The 20,679-nt window shown below is 33.4% G+C and overlaps 1 protein-coding gene and 1 non-coding gene across 2 annotated transcripts; both read left to right on the top strand.

Moving 5' to 3' along the window:
- The first annotated feature begins 3,555 nt into the window (after positions 1-3,555).
- Positions 3,556-4,286, top strand: LOC147277444 (uncharacterized). The gene is made up of 2 exons (XM_086255418.1): positions 3,556-3,921; positions 4,062-4,286. Exons 1-2 carry the CDS (start codon positions 3,595-3,597, stop codon positions 4,146-4,148), a joined length of 414 nt encoding a protein of 137 aa, XP_086111544.1. The 5' UTR covers positions 3,556-3,594; the 3' UTR covers positions 4,149-4,286.
- Positions 4,287-19,515: 15,229 nt separating this feature from the next.
- TRNAN-GUU (transfer RNA asparagine (anticodon GUU)) lies at positions 19,516-19,589 on the top strand. The gene has a single exon. It is a non-coding gene; the product is annotated as a tRNA-Asn (tRNA).
- The last annotated feature ends 1,090 nt before the right edge of the window (positions 19,590-20,679 follow it).

A 20,679-nucleotide genomic window follows, 5' to 3' on the forward strand; every position in this document is an offset into this window, starting at 1 on the left:
ATGACAAATTTGACTTGAACTTAATTTTAACTAACTGAGTTTGTAGTTAATAATCTTTCAAAAACATGACTTGAGAAGTTGAGAGAAATTTATAATTCTTTTTCTTAAGAAATATGTATCTAAATGTGGTTTTATATAAGGCTAACATTGTAATCCAAATTTTTATTAAAGTTGGGTTCTCAAATTCAAGTAACATATATATTTGTAACCAAAAAAATTATTGACATATATACTATTTTTTTTTGGACAAGACATAATTTTGAAAAGATGCATTAATTTCATGACAAATTAGGAGTTACACATCATCTAGAAGGAGCAGAAAGAGGCATATTGTAAAATTAGAACACATGTTTCAACAAGAAAATTAGCTCAAAATGCAAATGCAACTCCAAAATTAGTTCGAAATGCAAATACAGATGCATCTGCATCTCAAAAGGCTGCATCTGCATCTGTCGAACTCTCAGCATTGGTAGATGCAAACTTTTTAACACCGACGGACGCGCCTACATGCACAGAATATCCTTTAGATGCTCAATTTTTTTTTAGTGTATTTACAGTTGAGAAACTTACATTTTTTTCATTGATACTAATTTATATAAAAAAGAAACCCTTTAAAAAGCTTGTCAACTTTTTTTTTTTTAGGATTTGCTTTATAGTTTTTCAATCAATTTACATATATTTTTGTCCCCTCCTTCACGAGAATTTTTAATGTGTAATCGATATACCGCCATGTGGTGTAACCAATCCAACGTGTAAGGGTATTGTTGGACGGTATGTTTATCTCCTAGGGTATAATATTAATAATATCCACCCATATTATGACACGTTGAATTAGTTACACCATGTGGCGGTGTATCGGTCACACCGAAAAATCTCTCCTCCTTCACATATGTTATCTATTCTCTTACATTTCTTTATTCTTTCTTCTCTAACTTTAATTTAAAAAAATCGAAAAAAAATAAAAATAGAAGTGTTAACCTAGGGTAGTCTAAATGGAGTTTGCTCGATTGGCTGTTTGGCGTTGCTTTCTGTTTGTTAGGGAAAAATTTACAAACATGACACATACTTTGATGGTTGTTTCATTTCAGGACATTAATTTTGCTTTGTGTTATTGAATGACATATACTTTCATTTTGTGTCAATTAAGGACTTTTTTTTTTTTTTTTTTTCTATTTTTATCTCAACTTTGGCCCGACATTAGACCTATCAAAACTCCACCAAATTCAAAAAAATTATATTGGGTTTAAAGATATGCATCTCCTCTTTACAACCATATAAAGATCACTCAAATCGGATCTCTACAATTCCAGATAATCGGCCCCAAAATAGGGTACCCGAAACTGTCCGATTTTACAAATTTTTTCCCAGAGATCCGATTGGACAGTTTCGGGTACCCTATTTTTGGGCCAATTATCTGGAGTTATAGATGTCTGATTTGAGTGATCTTTATATGGTTGTAAAGAGGAGATGCATAGCTTTAAACCAAGTATAATTTTTCTAAATTTGGTGGAGTTTTGATGAGTCCAATGTCGGGCCAAAGTTGAAATAAAACATGGTCCTTAATTAACACAAAATAAAAATATGTGTCTTTCATTAACACGAATTAAAATTAATGTTTTCAAATAAAATAACTATTAAAATATGTAAATTTTTCCCAAATAGACATTGATTGATGGTCTTGGATAGAACGTTATTCCTGGTCAATTTCAAAATTACTATTGAACCTTTTTTGGATATGCGTTTAATTAATGGCTGCAACTGATCGAATGACTTATGAGTATATAAAGTATGTAATAATTAGGCACGTGGACTTGATATATCAATACGACGACCATGAGAGATTAGGTGGCAAACGACAAGTAGGGAAATCCAATAAGTTGTTATGTGTACGTACACATTCCTTTAAAAGCATGCATTCTGCAAGAGTTGGTAGCATAGCTAGCTGTTTTATTGGCGTCCTTATGTATTAACTACCTAATGAACATTAAAATAACTTATATCTAATCAATTAGCTAGCACTAGCCATAGCCATTGTGTTTCAGAAAACAAAAAAAAAAAAACAAAAAAAGAGAGAGAGAAAAGAATAGCCTAATAGTTCGTCAACTGTTAACGGTCTTTCCCAAAAAAAGTAGACGTTACCTACCCCTCCTTTAAAATGACAACATACCTGATAATTACTTGGCTCCATCTACAACCTCTGTGCGTAAGCCCTGGGATTTCAAGAAGTACGTACTGTGTACTAGATATTTTACAAACCAAGTCAAATTACGTACATTAAATATGAACAAGGGAACATGAAAAATATATGTACCATTAATTATGAGAGACAAATTCCAGTTCACTTGGTTGGTAGTCAAATTTAAGTACCAACTACCAAGTGGTGAGAAATTAATAACGGTGGCATGCGAACAGGAGACTGATTTATTTTTGGTGAGAAAGGGGGCCCAAAGTGCCCAACAACGTACAGAAGCTAGATTTAATAAACCAACCCCAATGAGGAGTACTGGTCCAACACATAGGAGATTGATTTCATTGAAGAGTATTAATTGCTTCAGTTAAATTTATATTATGACTATGTTTTGCTTATCTTAATTTCGGCCACTCTAAATGACTATTTCTCTTTTTTTTTTTTTTTTTTTTTTTTATTACGGATAGATTATTTTGTGAGAAAAACCAACTTTATTAGTTCATTCCCTCACAGTTTACAGTCTGGGATAGCAGCCAAAGAAAAGATAAATTTTTTAGTGTAACCGATACCACTATGTGGTGTAACACTATAATTAACTAGTACATGTGTCATAATATTGATAAATGTTATTAATATTATACCTTTTTTTTTTTTGATGTCTATTAATATTATATCTTAAAAGAGATAAATATGCCGTTTAATAATACCCTTACTAGTAGATTAGTTACATTACGTGACGGTGTATCAGTTGGACATAAAAAATTCTCCAAAGAAAGATGCTCACTAAACATAGACCCGAAATCCCTCATAACTCTATTAGTATTGCTGTTGAACTATCAGTCAGTTTGCACGACACAAAAAATGTGCCTGTATTATATCTGGTTAGATCTTCTAAGAGAGTCATGTATGTACTAAGAGATGTTTTCAGTCACATAAATATTATAGATCAATCTATAATTATTCTTTGCATATCCCATTTTCTTTCCAAATTACCTCCGGCCACCACATTTACTCTCATAATAATAGTAAAGACACAAATTAAATGTTTTCCTTAACTAGCTAATTTGATTACCAACTGATGCGACTCTAGGTATGTGGGATCGTTATATAATAATTAATAAAAAGGTGATTCATTAAAAAAATTAAATTAAATTAAAATACATCACACATGAATGAACATGAAAACATATGTTTGTTTATTCGGGCTCAAGGTGACCTGGCTAGCTACTTGGGGTGTAATAGAAGAGAAAAGAGCAGGGCAATTTTGTACATGCCTTTGTCAAAACAGAAAGAACACAGGTATTTAAATCGGTCTGAAGGGAAGCCAGAACCATTTAAGAGCTATTAAAGAAGTAGGTGAAGCGGTCTCAAGACTCAAAGAATTGAAGAAGAGGATTAAGATTGAAATGGAGTACTCACAAGTATCAGCTGATGAAGATCATCATGATCATCAGGAGGATGTGACAGAGAAGCTGAGATCATCAGCTGTTGCCTATCATTACTACTTATATCCATGCTACTTCCTTGAACAAGCTTTAAGGGCCTTTTTCAAGTGCTTGGGTGTGGAGACTAAAGCAGTACAAGAAGACCCTAATTCATCAGGTGCAGACCAAGAAGATGAGACAGTCTTCAACCACAAAACTCCTTCAACCCCAGAAGTAGTAGCTGCATCAGCTGATCCTTCAGTCACAGCAACAGACCCAGAAGCTGATCCTCCATCTTTAGCAACCTCTGTAACTCTCTCTCTCTCTCTCTCTCTCTCTCTCTCTCTCTCTCTCTCTCTGTCTCTCTCTCTCTATCTAAAACTCTCACACATTTCTTGGCACATCATGTTAATTAATTATGTTGATTATGTATTTAATTTTATGTACAGGATGAAGTTGCTGGAAGTACCAGGGTCTTGACCAGAGCTGCTGTAAGACCACCGATAAGCAGAGGGGGAGGTGGGCAAATTAATTAACTTCGACCAAGCTCTCTCCTCATGAAACCTCTTCTGTGGGGTCTACAAGCTAGCTTGTTAATTAATTACATATCTACATAATATAGGTTTAAGATTTTCTCTCTTTATTATTTTAATTACTTCGTTTTTCCTTTTGTCTATCTGACTGTCTCCTTAATTGTGTTTTTCTGCTTTTAAGTTAATTTGTACGAGAGATTGTTAGCCAAAAAAATGTTTGTATGAGATATTAATTGTAGTGTATTAATTGTGTTCATTAAAAGGAAACTAATTAGAATCATTTGACATTGTTTCTTAAGAAGCGTTTTTTATAATAAAACTTTATATTAGTAATGCGTTTACACATAATCAGTTTATCATTTCACTATCAAAATAAAAATACGAATAATGCTATACTTACCACATTTCTTATACCACATTCTTATACCATCACACGTGTCATTACTTTATTGGACAGAGTTTTTCTTTTTCTTTTTGGGTTTTTATTTTTATTTTTTAGTATCCAATGTATGAATGTCATGTAAGTTGCCACATAAGGTGGTATGAAATTATGGTATAAAAATGTGGTATATCTAGCACTACTGTAAAAATACTTTTAGACGGAACAAAAGTGTTTTATATAGCCTTTGGATGCCTAACGAAACAAGTTTATTTTTTAAACTTTATTTTATAAAATTTTCTATAATCATATATAATATAATGATTACAAATCAAACTGACACTGGAAAAGTAGTGGAAAACATATGAAATAAAAATAAAAATAAAAATTTTCAAATTTAAGACTATGTTCTACTGGCCGGCCTGAAAATCATAAATAAAAACGTCCCGAAAAAAAGAATTGGCAAACAATCGACAAACTATCTCTGCAAATTTATAAAAAGTTACCTGAGATTGTTTAAAGATGAGGTGCGCGCAGGCGTGGAGATATGAAAACTCAAAGCAAAATATGTTTTCTTCTCTTTTTTATACAAGTTCACCAAATTAGTTATCTCAGAATGGCACCGTTTTAGGGTAAAATTGAAAATATTGCAAATCAGGAGAAGTCATTCCATGTATGAATTGGGCTTGGGCGACCATGACAATGCCGACTGGGGCGTGAAGTTGCAAAGGAGTTTGTAAAAGGTTGGGAGAGGTGGTGGTGGTGGTGATAGCTAGAAATGGAGGTAATCGTCATAATTTTCTTTTCCGCTAGTTTTTTTTTTTTTTTTTTATTTTAAGAAGAGGAATTCGAATTTAGGACATCTCCGCCAGTCACACTCACCAACTGCCACAACCACATCACCATTGCAACTATCCACGTCAACATACTATGTCATCACCAAAGATGCCTACCACGCGCGCCATTATATATGTTGCCAACATGTCACCATCGAGCTCCCACGTGTCACTCTTACAGACCACTATATGTAACATTTTTGCCATGCCAACAGGTTGCCACGTGTCATCTTCATGTTAAATGGCCGGTGACATGAAAATTGAACTAAATTGGTGATGAACTAGAGGATTCAAACCTCGCCCCTACCTCTTTCAGGCAAATAGTGTTGCTGACCAACTAATTTAAAGTTCTAAACTTGCTTTTTACATGGTTTTTTTATTTATAATATATAATATATTGTTAAAGACAGAAATGATAACCCACTTAGAAATTCAATGATGAGAACTATTCAATTTTTAGGTCATTTCTCAAGAGTCGTCCTTGTAAAAAATCTGTCAAATTGATTATTATTTGTTCATTTAAATTGTGTAGACAAATACAGTATATCAAATTAAAATTAAAATATTGTTAACAATAATACACTATCGATCTAAACAATTTCCGATTGACTGATTCTTTTTCAAGAGTGATGTTTGAATGATGCCTTAAAATATGAACAATTTTGATCATTGAAATTTATAGTTAGGTTGTTAGGTGAGCGAAGAATTTTGATCATTGAGGTATATTATCATTAGAATTAATTACTCTAGGCTACATACTAGTTATTGTTTTGAACCTATAATACCATGATCATTAAAATGTAACAATTAGGTCACTTTATTAAAAATCAGGTCATTGCATTTGATTCCAATTTGACTCCAGGTCACTGCCTGCTTGCCAGTTGGCGGGTACTAAGAGTTGCAGTTTTACAAATTTTTTGACTTTTTGATTTTTTTTTTTTCAGTTTTCTCTCACTTCTCTCGCTCACTTCTTGATCTCGCTTCTTTAAATTCGATTTTAGTTTTGGATCTGGATCTTCTTGTTGTTTATCAATTGCTGGTTTCAAGGTTTGTTTGTTTTTGATTTGATGTTTAATTTGTTGAGTATTTCGTGCATTTGATTTGATTTTCATTCTTGCTGTTTAGGTATGATGTACTGTGTATAGTACTTTTTGAGTTTAGTAAATATTATTCATATTTTCCTTTCCATTTGTATGAATTACAATATTATGTACATAGTTGCAGTAGTGGTAAACATGCTTAATAGCTTACTTTTGTTCACTTTTAGTTGCTTTTGTTATTTAGAAATTGATGGATTAATGATTTGCTCTGTTTTTGTTTAGGTTAATTATAGGAATGGTTATGTAGTTGCATTTGTGTTATACATGCATGCTTAATAAGTTATTTTGTTTCACTTTTGTTGCTTTTGTTGTTTAGAAAAAAAAATTCATTTGCTCTATTTTGCTTAGGTTATAGGAATGGAAGGGTTGAAGTTTGCTCGATGCTCGTATGGTGAAGATGGAGTTATGCTTGGCTTGATGTTGCCCTTATATTGGATCCAAGTTGACGAGTTTTGTTGTCTTTATATTATTGTTATTTTCATTTGAGTTTAATATGCATGTGCAATACTTTCACCTGTAGTTTCACCCGTAGTTTTAGTTGTGAAGAACAATTATTCAGATACTTGTTTAACATACTTGGCCTTATTGGGTATTTTTATTGTCTCTTTGGTGCTGGAGAAGGTTTATATATATTTGATACATGTAACTTCATTAAGCTTAATTTGTCTATGGTTTGCATTTATTATTGTTTGCTTGCATGATTAGCCTATTATCTTAGGCTTTTCCTTGATATAAGTTGAGTTTCAGTTGATCTTTTAGTTGGAGTAGCAAGTATAGTTTTTTATTTTTCATTATGATTTTCAAACTATAGAATATACTAGAATTCGATATTGGTGTTTTTTGGAACTATAATTGCAATAATATTATGTTGCAGAGAATAACATCTATATATAAAAGAAACCAAAGAAAAAACTTGAAATAAGTGATTCTTGGTTTAGGAATAGTACCTTTTAGATGAAACTGTAAAGATCTCAAATTGTTTGTGTAGTAAGAGTACGTTGCAGAATATGGACTCTTGTTTATAATATTTTGGGCCTTGTATTTTTATTTCTTTTTGGCTTGTTATAGCTGTGAGGACACAACTGGTATATATATTTTTTATTTATGTAGTGTTTTGTTTTCGTCATAAAATGGCGCATAAGAAGACTAGGCTATTGAGCTCTTATAGTAGTTGGCTTGCAAAGGAAGAAAGGGGCATTGGGTGGATTTGGTTTAAGAAAATAACTTGTCAGTACTGTATCTGTCAATTAATGGACCCTTATCATTGGAAAGAACTTACCTGTCACGGTTATATACACCCTATATGTCTATCTCTCTCATCATGTGATCTAGCACATGATGAGAGATATAGACACAATGGTGTATATACTCGTTACATTGAAGTCTTTCTCCTTATCATTATATCCGGGAAAAAGTGGTTCCAAAAGAGTTCGATGTGCCTTGTATTTGTTCCCAAGATCAATCAGCCGATATTTTTACTAAGGGCCCTCTCATGATCGGTTTTCCTTTATTTGGCCAAGTTTCTAGTTCATTCCTCCCCATTTAGCTTGTCGGGGTGTGATAGTCAAGTAAATTCTAATTAAGAAGTAAACTTCAATAAGGATTCCTTGGCCTTGTTGGACACGGATCCTTCGCTCATAATCCTAGATGATTGTTTATTGTGTATTAAATTTAAGATACCGTGTATCTTAAGTTTATAACTTATTTTCCTTGGATGATTATACTTGTACAGTAAATATAAACTCGATCGGTAAGTACAAGGATTCTACTTAACCTAAAATCTATTAAAGGGATGTTGTGGAAGTGGTTGGTTTATATAATAGAATCCCGAAGTTGAAGTATATATGGAGGGAAAAGCTAATATTTAATATAAATATAGGCTTTTGACTGATAAAAATACTGAGGAACGACCCCAAATAATGGTGGAAATTGGGTCTCATGTACTGAGCAATGGTGGCGGCACGCTGAGCTAATCGATTTTACAAGCCATGCCGATATGGTGACATAAATGTAAATGCTAGTTCTGTTTGGAAATTTCTGATAGTTGTGGAGAATTTAGAAATTAAAAGGAAGAAAAATGAAGTAGAAAATTATGACTGAACTCAAATTTTCTATTTATATTAGAAATAGCAGCTAAGAAAATAAAGAAAAGCTAATAATTATATATGATACAAAAATACAATATCATATATGGCTCATCTGTGAAGACCCATATTTATATTTTTGTGTAATAGAAATTTAAATTTTTAATAACTTTATTGTTTTAAATAAATAAATTTTGATTTTTAAGTTTGGACTGAAAATATTAGGATTAAAACCCATCTTCTAAAAACCCATAAGCACATTCCCTTAAAGCCAAAAAAAAGAATTTGTTTAACGTTGCCTGCAAATCATCTTCCTCCTCTTGCCTACTTCTCCCTCTTCTTATCAATTTCTTATTCTTATCTTTGTCTTCTCTAATCATGACCTTGCTCACAAAGCACTCTATTAAGCTAAGTAGGATATGCTAGCAAGCATGAAGTGTGGAGCTAGCTAGAAGAATGAGGTGTAGAAGCTAGATATTTGCTGGATGGTCTATAGTTGGAGGTGGAGAATTGTGGTGATGTTTTAGCACAAAAATGCAACGGCCATGTGGACGGACAAGATTGGTGCAAAAACACCTCACCGTGTGTGAGAGGTGAGGCTTCCGACCTTGGACGTGCCACTATTCGGCTTGGAGTAGCCGAATAGAAAATGTAACTAAAAATTAACAAAAATAAATTTAGAGGGCTAAATAAAAATCTAACTTCTAAAAGACAATTGTGCAATAGAAAAGGAATGAGAAAAATTTATCTAAGTTCTTTTCTGCCTAGGACAATCTAGGACTTTGGGCATGAACAACCAAAATAACAATAAAATTAAAGCAGCACAACTTGAAATGAAAACTCAATGGAAATTAACATTTAAAATCAACTTGAAGCAAAGGTGAAAGTTCGTATCTCAGGAGACAACAAAGGAAATACAAACATTAAATCTTAATGGAAAATAAAGCTAAAACATACTTGACAATTAATATAAAATATAAGAAGATTGCGATCAAGGTATTAAATTTCGTTTTTTTGAGGTTCCGAAATTGAAACACATGTTTAACAATTTTTCGTGAAAATTTCGGCGAAATTTACCAAAATTTATCGAAATTTTCTTATTATCTATTTTCTCTAACTTCAGAAATTCACCAAAAATAGCTCGAAACTCCAAATAATTTACCGAAAAATTCTACGGACTCGTATTGATGAGTATTAATTTACTATGACCTCAAAATAGTCAAATTGCTTTAAAAAAAATTATGAAAAATCCTACCCATAATTTAATTCTAAAAAAAAATAATAATCGCCAAATTCTTGAATTTTTATTTTCTAAAATTTATTTCCACACAACTAAGCTTTAGAACCACAACCAAAGGTCTAAGTTAGTTAAAATAAACTTAAAGAAATTTCTAATTCCTTTAAACAAACATTAAAACAAGTTTGAAAAATTTAAGTGACAAAATTACCATAAGCCAAAATTTAGGTTGTTACACTTAGTGAAGACAAAGCTTGGCTGGGTGAGAGGCACAGTAAAAATGGAAGGAAAGAATTTTTATTTTTTTTTTTAAGGAGAGGGCTTTGGGCAATTGGAAAAAAAAAAAAAAGGTTTGGGATTTCGTTTAGTTATTTTTAACCTTAAACTCTAATACATTTATATATAAAAAGATAATTAAAAATATCCTAAAGAATATAGAGTATATAGGATTTAATGTATAAATTATATAGTATAAAGAGTATTAGGGTATATAGAGTATATAGAGTATTAGGGTTTAGATTTTAGTGTATAATTAAATTATACAATATAAAGAATATACTAATTTTATTTATTCATTATACTAATTTTATTTAACAGTATTTGCTTCAGCGCGCATTATATTCACCTTATATCACATGAAACCTACAATATAATTTAGTTTCTTCAATGTTTTTTATCAATTTAGTAAATAATATGTTAAATAAACATATAGTAAAGTTTCATTAAAAATTTTCGTATTTTGATAGTAATTTCTGTTGTTTCCGTCTAATTTTTGTCGAAATTTAAAAATCTTCAAAATTTCCTCGAAATCCGAAATTTAATTCCTTGATTGCGATAAGCATAAAAAAGGAATACCATGAAAGAAAGGGATCTTGAAATGCTACGGAAATAAAAATAAAGAGAGCTTTTGAAATGAAAATGAAAAGCTTCTGGGCTTGAATAAAAAGCTGCTGAGATTCACATTGTGTGATTTTTTGGGGGGTTGATTGATGTTGTGAGAGAGGTCATTTCAATTGTCTGCAACTTCCCTTTTTATATTAAGCCTTTTCTTTGTCCCCAAGTCTTGGTAGCCACGCGTGTGGCTTGAAATGAATTACTTTTTAAAGTAGGTAGACAGCAGTTGACATCTTTTTGAGTAGTGGGACAACTGTCCAAAAGAGATAAGAATGGCTAAGCTGTAGATAAGCTTGGCGTTGCTTTGACATAAAGCAAACATTGCTCAGCCAGAAGATTTGTGCATGTCAGCCGAGAGGAATTGTTTATTGAGCAATCAATTGACCATGCTTAGTCGAAAGATTTTAATCACTTCAACCATGCAACTCTCAGTAGTGAACCAAAAGGCAAAAACTTCAATGCATGCAGACCCATATCATTATTTTGTTTCAGTCTCTACTTGAAGCATATGTTGACCATTTCTCTTAGACTAATGCTACTTAGCAAAGTTCTCACTTTGATATATATATATATATATATATACAGGCTCTTTCTATTGAGGTATATCTCAACTTATTTATGTTGAGGTATACCCTATTGGGGTCCACACAATTCGTTTTGTGTCGATCTGAACTGTTCATTTTTTACATTTTCATTGATAGATCCTTCTTGTAAAAAATTAGCCAAATCGGAAATCATTTGCCTATCTAACATTGATCAAATAAATGGAAGAACCAAATATTTTCGATGAAACCGTCCATTTGTTTCATCAAAGTTAGATAAGCAAATGATTTCCGATTTGGCTAATTTTTTGCAAAGATGATCTATCAATGAAGATGTAAAAAATGAATGGTTCGGATCGACACAAAACGACTCATGTGGGCCCCAACAAGGTCATACTTCAACATAAATAAGTTGAGGTAGACCTCAATAGAAGGAGCCTGTATAAGAGGTGATTGAGTAAACCATAAGGATTCTAGTCCAGCTGAGTAATCTTAGTTATAAACCTAGTAATGAGAGGTCTAGTAATAAGTAGAAATCATTATTTTTTCAACTATAAATAGAGGATTTCTGAGCATAAACCAAGTCAAAGCAAGTTCTCAAGTTCTCTGTTTTATTTGTTCTTATACGACTAGCTGAAATTGAGAGAGTGAGGTAAAGAGCTTAGTTTCTAAGGAATAAAGAAGGTTTCTACTATCAAGGTGTGTTTTCTTTTAGAGCTTTCCATTCTTGAAGTTGTTTCTCTACTTTGAAAATCTGAGTTTGTTTTTGGGTGTTTAAATCAAATTTCAAATTCTTATTTGAGGTCACAATTTTTATGTTTTTGTAATCTAAATTCAAAGTTAGGTTGTTAATATGTTATTCGGACCTCTTAGGTTCAATTTATGGCTTTAAGTTTGAAAATAATTGAAGGGAAAAGATTTTCATAAAATCTAGAAAATTTTCGGTTGATTCAGACCCTCATCTTTGACCTACGATTTCTCTCAAAACAGAGTTTCGTTTTTAAAATCAATATATGGTTGCAAAGCTAATTGTATAAGCTTTCCAATGAGTATTTATTTGCCAAATTTCATTGAGTTTTGATGGGTAAAAATAGAGCATGAATCTGGGTTCCCGAAATTGCAGAAATTCTATCTGCAGTTTCTTTTCTGGAGAAGATGATGAACAGTAACACTGTTCATGCCCACTCACACCACCGAAGAGTGGCGGCGCGTGGGGTTGTTTCTGGCCAATTCTTTGACCAATTATTACTCTGTTTTTCGTCCCAAATCCAATGCAATTGGTTTCGAGACCATCCGAGACCTGCATCTATAATGAATGTTCATTTTACGTTATTTTATGATACTAATTACTCCCTAACCTAGAGTGTTAGAACTCGATACTTTTGTGTCTGTTGTCTTGTTTTTGTGTTTTTAGGTCTAATGAAGCATAAATAGTAAATATGAGCAAATTGAGCCGTTTTGAGACATTTCGTGGTCAAACTAGGAAAAAAGCAGAAATCCTAGTCAAATAAGGATTTCTAGTCGCATAAGAAAACATCAAGCCTAGAACCATCATTGTCAAGCTAGAAATGAGAAATCCTAATTGGAGCAAGAATTCCTGTTTGAACTATATAGGAAACTTAACCCTACTAAGGAAAAGAGTCCTAATGACACTAGGAATCACTAGGGGCAATATGGTCATTACGAGAAGTTGAAATAAACAAGGAATCCTACATCTACAAGGAATCCTAGTGAGAAAAGAAAATGTTGGTCAAAGTCAACTCAATCAAGTCAAGGTTCCAGAAGCTTCTAGAAGGTATTGGACATCCATGGAATCAAATGGGGTGAAGAAATAAATTCGAATCCAAGAGGAGAGAGGGGCAAAATTGAAAGTCAAAATCAATGGTCAAGGGTCAACTATGCCATGTCATGAAGTCAATTGGGCTTTAGGACTAAGAGAAGTCAAAATGAGAAGGATGGTGAGGTGGCAGCCCAATGCACCACTTGCAACCCATTCAGCCCACATGCGCCAACCCTAGAGCCCAAGTCATACAGCCATGCGCAAGCCATGCATCCCTAAAGCCCATCACGCCACTTGCAGCCTAAATCAAGCTTCCTTGCGCCAGCCCACATGCAAGTCACTTAAGCCCATCACACCTACAAGGTCGCAGCCAACCCATGTTCTTTAATTGAAACCCTAGCTGCATCTACCTCTTTTCCTTGCCTCCCAAGGAATCCTCACCCTACCTCTATAAATATATCTCATTCTCTCACAATTCACACAATTCATTAGTTCACAAAATTTAGAAAAGAGAGGGAGCAGCCGAATAGAGAGAGAGAGAGAGAGAGAGAGAGAGAGAGGGTGGTGCCACTTGAGGGAGAAAGAGAGACCATGTGCTGCAGCCCTAGCTCTCCATGCCGTGAGCCTCATTGCTGCTATATCTCTCATCTTCTTCTCTCTTGTGCCGCTGCCACCCTCTAGTGATGTTCTTTTAGTTTTGTTTTAGAATTCTTGTTTCTTTTGTTTGATTCTAGTTAATTAGTTTAGTTAATTTGATTTCCAACATGGATTAGGAATTTATTTATATATTTTAGTTCTGTTTCTTTATTTTTCTTATGTAGTTTATTATTCTATCTTGTATGTTAGTTGTAGGCTGATTATTGAATATGTCATACTTTAACAAATTGTTTATCCGTCTTTTGATGAATTAATTTGATGTTTGCATGTATCAAATTCTCATTATCTATTTGAATCCGTTCACTAGTTGTATGCACTCTTTGACTGATCACCTTAGGGTAATTGCATCTAGTTTATTCGTTAGGTTTAGATGTGAAATAGTCAAAGACTCTAAATCATAAGTAACAAAGGAATAAGAGATTATTCTTGGTAATGGTTTCCTAGGACCTCTAAAGGAAATAGTCAAAGCTTGTATGTTGTGCGTGTTTGACATTCTCATAAATCTTAATGACTCTTGCATGGATAACAGCTGCCTTAGCTTAGCACTAAGGAACATGTAAGTTAACTGATTAAGGAAGGCCTAAGAAGCTCTTAATTTATGCCTTAGGAGAACAATTGCGAGAAAGTACCTAGCCAAACATTTTTAGCAGTCAAACTTTGATATATTGTGTTTGAATTGATTTGTCATTAGCCTTGGATGGTTAGAGTATGCATATTTGATTTGAAAGCTGAAAGCTTAACATTGCAAGATAGGATAATGGGTGTGTGCGTGTGGTGTGGTGTGCATTAGTTCCATCTTTTCAAAACCCCTTGTTTAGTTATTCTATTGATTAATTGAATTGATTTGTTGTGTATTAACCATTCCATGTGAGATCGACCTCGTGCTTGTACGCTTTGCTACTAATGCGATTCGTGCACTTGCGAGTAAACTTATAATAGAATATGTTTTTATTTTGTTCTAAGAAAACAATCAACAAGCTATGTGTGTGAATTACACTCTCTCTTTTTGGAGAGTAAAAGTAAATAGAATATATATAATCTAATTGGTATTTTTGTATATTTTTATGCACTTGTATGTTCGGGTTAGACTCGGAAGTATTGCTTGAAGCTCGAAAAAAGTATTTAAGCACTAGCTAGCTCGAAATCAAGGTAAGGAATAATTGAGGAACTTCTACGATTGAAATTTTGAATTTATTAAATTTTGTAAAAAATTCTATTTGTGTGATATTATGTGAATTATATTCTTTCTCATCCTATATGATAGGGGTGGGTCGGTGTCGGTACCTGAACCGCCAGCCACATATCGCCGACCGACCGACCAACTAGGGTTGAAATGGGCAAAACGCCAACCGCTGCGGCCACTGACTCTATCGGTGAAACCGCAAGTGACGGTCGGGTTGGTTCGAAATGGATCCAAACCGACCAGCTTAGGGCATCTGTTTGGGTGTGGCTGTGCGATGGTTGCAGGACTTGCAAGTTAAAGAAGAAGAAGAAGCTGCGACGGCATCTGAGGTCGTCCATCGCGGCAACGACATCTGAGGTCGTCCATCGCAGCGGCGAGGTTGCAGCAGTCGAAGAAGAAAGGGTGTCCATCGCGGCAGCGAGGTTGCAAGTTGAAGAAGAAGAAGAAGTTGCTGCGCACTAGAAACCAGGAGAGGAGAAGAAGAAGAAGCTGCTTGCTGCCAGAAACTAAGAGAGAAGAAGAAGATGAAGAAGGGTCAGTCGGTGCGGTTAACCGACGGTGTGGGGGTTTAGAAGCTGGCTCCGCCTCCGCCTTCGCCTTCGTCGGATCGGTTGGAAAACCGCAACCAATGCGTCGGCTCTCGTCGGAGCGGTTTGGCGGATTGGTCACATAGATTTTCAGGTGCGGTTCGATTACAGCGATATTCCGACCCACCCCTACTATATGATATATTTGAAATTATATTCGATTAATTTTTATTATATTATTTGCATTTGAACATGAACATATGTATAAAAGTTGTTGTGAGAGACTGATTGGGAAAAAAGAATTATGGGATTATTGGAAATCTTTGCGTAGTTGAGTCTGAAATCTCGTTAGGTACCAGATCTCAGGTCAGCTCAGTGTGCACAAGATTCTTATCGGGTAATTCGGGACTAGTGACAGGGAGTTGGACAAGATGACTTGCAAAAAGGGAAATTTAGGTTGATGACATTATGGGTGTTGGTCTATATATTGAAGCATTCGATACCACAATGGCAAAATACACGATATGGGAAGTGCAGTCCGTGAGTTTTAATATATAGGTTAACGAGATTAGAAATAGTGAAGTTAATTGGCATTGCATCAAACATTACTTATCATTATCATGTCATAATATGTTACATGTTACTTAGTTTAATCTAGTTAATTGTTCATGAAAAGAAATTTCTCTGCTAAGTTGTGGTTTTGCTCACCCTTTTATCTAATTTTGTTTTGCAGAAAAGTAATTAGATTTTTTATAGTTGGGCATGATAAGGATTAGACGAGCTGAGATTTCTAACATAATTTTCGATGTATATTTGTATAGATTTTTACCTATTTATAAAAGAAATTGGTTTTGTATTTTAAAGAGTATTTAGTTTAGTTTATTTTATTTTTAAATCAGACTTCGGATTCGAGAAATTTTTACTACCCCCGGGTCCGAGGCGTGACATCATCTGAGTAAACCTCTGATCAATTGGGCACTTAACGTTTGGGACAAAGACACAATCTTGTATTTACTTATTAATTTATTGGTGCTTATAAAATGATTTTCTAGATAAACAAAAAGGATGTCCTCTCTGATGGGGGACGAAATCTAAGACGGACCGCTAACAACACAATCAACACGAGAAATAAGGAAAAAAAAACTCACAATTTAGGGTAGCAACTTTTTCAATGGTTTTATTAAAATTCATATAAACTCCCATAATGATAATGTTAACAAGATATATATTAAATAGCCAGAGATTCAGTTAAAAGAAAACAATAAAGGAAAATATAATAGGAAATATATATTACAATAAATACTAATTAGGTAAGAAATCATAATTAATGAAAAAGATATGCACCCATTATTTGGAAAATCTTTTAGATAACTTGTGGCTTGGGTTATCTTGATCAGCCCTCTATATAGGATTTGGATCCTCTCCTAACCTAATCCCCTCCTAAACTATCCAAGCTTTTAACCAAAGCATGTCACATACTAAAAATTAAATCCTACGGTTTAGAGCATTTTTAACATTTTGTTTCCTTTTGGTTTTCTTAATCTTTACATGGTCTCTCTCTCTCTCTCTCTCTCTCTCTCTCTCTCTCTCTCTCTCCCTCTCTCTCTCTTTCACTCTCTCTCTTTCACTCTCACTCTCTCTACATGTACCTTGAATGCTATTTTTTATGGACTAAACCTTTAACTGCTCATCTTAATAAAAAATAAAACCAAATAAACCAATTAGAATCATACGTAATATATTGATTTCCCATGCTTTCTTGTATTCAGTTAGAATTTATTATTTCTTTCTCCATCAAAGCAAACTTTTTGAGCCAGATTTACACTTTCATCATTTTTTTTTCTTTTTCTTTTAAGACTATAAGGTTTCTTTTTCTCTTTCTTTTTCTTTTCATCCCTCCTGCATCACCCTCTAAAAAACTAATAAAACATATATAAGTTACATAGAAAACGAAAAATAAAAAATGTTTAAGGATGCGTTTGGTAACGTTTTACAAAACGATTTTTCATTTTACAAATTCAAAAAATGACAAAAATGTGTTTGGTTACCGTATTGAGAAAACAGTTTTTGAAAAACACAAAATAGAATTTCTAGTTTACAGTGTAAATTCAGAAAACGACTAAATGATGTTTTCAGTGAATTTAGAAAACAAATAAACAAAAATTTACAACTAAAAAAAAAATTTGAAAAATGAAAAAACGTGTAATCTGCACCTTCTTTCCACCTAGCCAGACCTACCTCCGGCGGCAGCCCTACCCCCCGCTGCTGCCCACCTCACCCATCTCTCTTCATCTCTCCTTTATTCCTCTATTTCTTTCTCTATCTCTCTCTCTACTCATCTCTTAAAATATATACTTTGTAATCTCTCTATAGTTTTCAATTCTCGCTTCAATAAATGGATCAAGACTCCTCGTAACATCCATGACAGGAAGCTCACGAGTCTTAACAACCCTTACATAGAGAAAATACATACGTTCAACTAGATCATAGGTGCTTGCAGTCTTGTCTCTATTAATAATACAACTACCAACAACTCTTCCACCTCCAAGGTAGTCGCGCCGGTCGAGGTGGGTTGGGTTTTATGAAACTTCTCTCTTTTTTAATTATATATTTTATGAAATTAGTTAATAATAATTTATAATTAATATCTTTTGTGAATATAATTATTTAGTTGTAATAATTGGTTAATATCATATATATTTTTATTATTTTTGTTTTATATAATTGTTTTTCAATTACGCTACCAGACGCGTTCTCATATTTTGATAATGCAAAATTTAATTTGTCATTTTAATTTTATAATACAGTTTTTATAAAATTATTCTGTAAAACGTTACCAGACGGGCCCAAATTTCTACTAAATTATTAGTGCGCACACCATGGATTAGGAATTCAATCCATAAGTTGGTGATGAATAACTTTTTCTCAACACACCAAATTGATTAAATGGCTTCAGAACTTTATCTTTCAAATTGTATACTCCAATATCAAGACCTTTGTTCTCATACCAATAATCATAGGCGAAGTAAATTGAGTTTTCTTCATATTCTGGCAATTCTCGAGCAAATAATAAATGATAATGTGCACACGGCCCAACTCATTTCTGAAAAGCCTGGCCCATTTGGAAAATGCCAATTTTAGGCCCAAACAACACTTTACTCTCGAGAAAACAAAACATGTCTTTGCAAGGTTTCCATTGATAAGAGAGTTCTTAGAAATCTCTTTGCACTCTTGTACAACCTGTTTGAAAAACATCTATTAAACACTCCAAGAAAAATGCATGATTTTAATTTTTGTTCTTCGCTCACTAAATAATTTGTTTTTTTTTTCTTCAAAAAATAAATTTGATTTCATACTGAAGAAAATGAGTGATAGGTTGCACATACTTCCTTGGCATCCTTTCGTGGCATCCTTTCGCTGTATGCCTTCTTGTAGTGCAACATGCTTCTCAACAACCTCAGGCTGCAATAGAAAGAATCAAACTAGCTACCTTGGACAAAATTTTGCCCTAAGGGTATGCAAAGCATCAGGGTGACATCAGTCATCAACGAGTGATAAAAGCGCAAGGAAAGGCCCACAGAAAACCCAAGCTCCAAGTTATTTCAAAGATCAACCCATAATATGCATAATACATACATGCATATAAAGTGCTGCTATTTGCACACCCTTTTTTTCATCTTTTTACAAACACACTCTTTACCCTCTTCTAAAATTTGGAATTTCTTTTTACACACCTCTTTCATTACCAAAATATCTCTCTTCTAAAGCACACCCACCTCTCTCTCTTTCCTTTTCTCTCCTTCCTTCTGGCTTTTCAACCCAGCCACACCCTTACACAGAAAAAAAAAAATTATTTTAACACCCACAGTGAATGCATACATACATACATACATACATCCATCATATTCATATCATTTGAATGCAATTTTGTCTTCTAAGTCCATAATTGTGATTTGATTCAAAATATCACGAGGATTTATACACAATCATATAAGAAGGTCCAGTGTACTTCCCAACTAAAAACTATCACCAACGGTTTTTTTACTTCAGGAAATACCACATATCACGAGCATTAATTATTTAATTTACTTTAATTTATCCTCTTTGTGAAATATTAACAAGAGTATTTTAAAGTGAACAAAAGTCATGTAGCTGGAATAGCTCAGTTGGTTAGAGCGTGTGGCTGTTAACCACAAGGTCGGAGGTTCGAACCCTCCTTCTAGCGTTTTCATTATTGTTTCTAAAATAACTCTGTTTTGACATTTTGATTTTTTTGATTTTTTATTTTTACAAATGAGCATGAGAAAGAGTTCATTAATTTTCATGGTTAATAAAAACTTAATTACGCGTATGGTTGCATGATTTTTTTTTCTCATTTGTAAGTGTGTATTTTACATTAAACAGTTGAATAATTATTTTCCTTTCTTTAGGACAATCATTAATATCTGGACATGTGCTTTATTTGATTATTTTCTTTGTTAAATATTTCTTCCCCCTTACTGCAATGATAGCTGGATTTCTACTAGAGTTAGAAGAACAACATGCACCAGAACACCTTTACAGGTTCTAGTTAATTCTATAAATCAAGAACAATTTCGAAATTAAGAAAGAAGACCCCAATGTAGGATTGTTGGGTCGCCAACTAAGGACTGCCCTAGACAGTCCAAGAATATAGTGCCAAATAGTTTGATACAAATATCACAAGCCCTTTCGAACGGAAAAAAAAAAAAAAAAAAAATCAACAATAATTCTAAATTCTAAAAGGAACAATGACCAAATTAGTCCCTCTAGTTTGGATCATTTTAAATTTGGTTCTTATGCATTCAATGATTACAATTAGATCCTAATGATTAGTTTTCGTTAGCAATCAAGTCCCTTGCTAAAGAATTCGTCCACTTAGTCAAACAAAATTTACGTGTGATGTTAATTCAAGTGTAAGATATGATTATCTCTATATTTCATTTCTTCAATTAAGACTCTATAGTTAGCTTTCGTTAACAATTAACTTCCTAAATTACTATTGTATATCAGAGGCACCATGTGACTTCTATGTCTAACTATTTAACAAGTTAATTCTTTCGTGAGATACTTAATTGTCAACGAAAGCCAATTATAGATAAAGATGACAACGGAGTAGATACTGGCCGGGTTTGCCATAATGTTCTATAATCATGAAGATGATAAGTGAGGTTTTGATTTCCTTTAATGTAACAAAGAGAAAGGAACAACGATAATGCGAGCATGATGTTTCTTCCTCCACGATTAATTCTGCTTGTCAATTCTAGATTTTGGCCGTTCCCAACGCACTAGTGTTT

The sequence above is a fragment of the Dryas octopetala genome, chromosome 8 (assembly GCF_963921425.1).
Source record: "Dryas octopetala chromosome 8, drDryOcto1.1, whole genome shotgun sequence".
Taxonomy (NCBI): Eukaryota; Viridiplantae; Streptophyta; class Magnoliopsida; order Rosales; family Rosaceae; genus Dryas; species Dryas octopetala.